At 33.4% G+C, this 2,166-nt stretch overlaps 1 protein-coding gene and 1 pseudogene across 1 annotated transcript; one reads left to right on the forward strand and one right to left on the reverse strand.

Annotated features, from left to right (window-relative positions):
• The window catches only part of LOC131639856 (putative protein TIC 214 N-terminal part), a 1,804-nt pseudogene extending 1,260 nt beyond the window's left edge, over positions 1-544 (forward strand).
• Positions 491-1,872, reverse strand: LOC131639857 (ATP synthase subunit alpha, chloroplastic-like). Its single transcript, XM_058910302.1, has one exon. The coding sequence runs from the start codon at positions 1,781-1,783 to the stop codon at positions 491-493; it is 1,293 nt and encodes a 430-aa protein (XP_058766285.1). The 5' UTR covers positions 1,784-1,872.
• Positions 1,873-2,166: the final 294 nt, after the last annotated feature.

Raw genomic sequence — 2,166 nt, forward strand, 5'->3', positions numbered from 1 at the left:
AATTAGATTGTCTGATGATAATAGCAAAACAAAATACTTAACTCAAATATATGATCCTTTCTTGAATGAACGCATTCGTGGAGAAAGCCAAAAAAAGGTTTTCACCCTTGATTACAAATGAAACTGACACTACAAACTACATTTTGATAAATAAGATTCATGGTCTCCTTCTTTCTATTAATAGTGATTATCCAGAATTTGAAGAGAAAATAGATGAAGTTGATAGAAATTTATTATTAACTGAAATTGGGTTTTTTTTAACTTAATCAGTAAATTTTCGGAAAAATCAGTATCAAGTTTTAATTTTGACGGACTTTATTTATTTCCAGAACATGAAGAAGTCAAAATATATTCCGAAGAAAAAGAAAGAAAAAGAAATTTTTTATTCGACGCAATTCAAACTGATCCTACCAATAATACGATTTTTAATAGAAAACTATGTAGTGAAATAAACGAAATAAGTAAACAAGTTCCTCGATGGTCATACAAATTAATTGACGACTTGGACGTATTGATGGACGGGAACCCAGATGATGCTCATATTCTTGGCTTCTGCTTCCCCAGTGAATGTCTTGGTAGAAGATATGATTTCGTTGAATTTAGGTTTATTCGTTTTTAAATAAGCCCGTAACTCAACGATACATTTCCTTACGTGTTCAATTTCTAATGAATCAAGATAATCATTCATTCCAGTATAAATAGTTATTATCTGTTCTTCCACAGTAAGAGGAGCTGATTGGGATTGTTTAAGCAACTCGCGCAATCGTCGACCTTTTGCCAATTGATTTTGCGTAGCTTTATCGAGATCTGAAGAGAATTGTGCAAAAGCTTCTAATTCTGCGAATTGTGCCAATTCCAATTTTAATTTACCAGCTACTTGTTTCATGGCTTTTATTTGAGCCGCCGATCCAACTCTGGAAACGGAAATACCCACATTAATTGCAGGTCTGATCCCAGCATTGAATAAATCAGCAAATAAGAATATTTGGCCATCTGTAATGGAAATTACATTAGTAGGAATATAAGCTGAAACATCTCCTGATTGGGTCTCAACTATTGGTAGAGCAGTCATACTTCCTTCACCTAACTGAGAACTTAATTTAGCGGCTCTTTCCAAAAGATGCGAATGTAAATAAAAAACATCTTCGGGATAAGCTTCGCGACTTGGTGGTCTTCGTAATAGAAGAGACATTTGGCGATAAGCCTGTGCTTGTTTGGAGAAATCGTCATAAATGATTAAAGTGTGACGTTCACGATACATAAAATATTCAGCCAGAGCTGCTCCGGTATAAGGCGCGAGGTATTGTAATGTAGCTGGGGAATTTGCTTTTTCAGCCACTATAATAGTGTATTCCATTGCTCCTCTGTCTTGTAAAGTATTTACTACTTGAGCCACAGAAGATGCTTTTTGACCAATAGCTACATAAACACATACTACATTTTGTCCCTGTTGATTGAGAATCGTATCTGTAGCTACTGCTGTTTTACCTGTTTGTCTGTCCCCAATAATCAATTCTCGCTGGCCACGCCCTATAGGGATCATAGAATCTATAGCAATAAGTCCCGTTTGAAGAGGCTCATACACGGAACGTCTGGAAATAATACCAGGAGCGGGAGATTCGACTAACCGAGATTCCGAAGCTGAAATTTCTCCTCGACCGTCAATAGGTTTAGCTAGGGCATTTACAACACGACTCAAATAACCCTCACTTATTGGTATCTGAGCAATTATTTCTGTTGCTTTTACGGAACTTCCCTCTTGTATCATGAAACCACCACCCATTAATACAACACCAACATTTTTTTATTCCAAATTCAAAGCAATGCCTACTGTACCCTCTTTAAATTCTACTAATTCACCTGCCATTACTTCATTATGATCCAATATTTTTTAAAACCACTTGGATTTGTCGGGAGAAGTCCGAATCCAAATTGAATTGTCCAACAATTAATTAGATATTTTTTGATAGAGTACTATTTTATTTTATTTTCTTTCTTCAAATAATTCTATTATAATAACTAGATTATTATATCTATTTTTGAAATTATGAATTAGATTCAATATTAAAATTATATATATATATATATATATATTTTTTTTTTATTATTATATTTTTCATATAGAAATTCTATTTTCTATATTATTATTATTTGTTCTTGTTATTA

The sequence above is a fragment of the Vicia villosa genome, unplaced genomic scaffold, assembly GCF_029867415.1.
Source record: "Vicia villosa cultivar HV-30 ecotype Madison, WI unplaced genomic scaffold, Vvil1.0 ctg.002811F_1_1, whole genome shotgun sequence".
NCBI classification, from domain to species: domain Eukaryota; kingdom Viridiplantae; phylum Streptophyta; class Magnoliopsida; order Fabales; family Fabaceae; genus Vicia; species Vicia villosa.

What these genes read in the sequence shown, in the direction of transcription:
- LOC131639857 (XM_058910302.1), bottom strand. Translation starts at nt 1,783, where the DNA reads ATGGGTGGTGGTTTCATGATACAAGAGGGAAGTTCCGTAAAAGCAACA.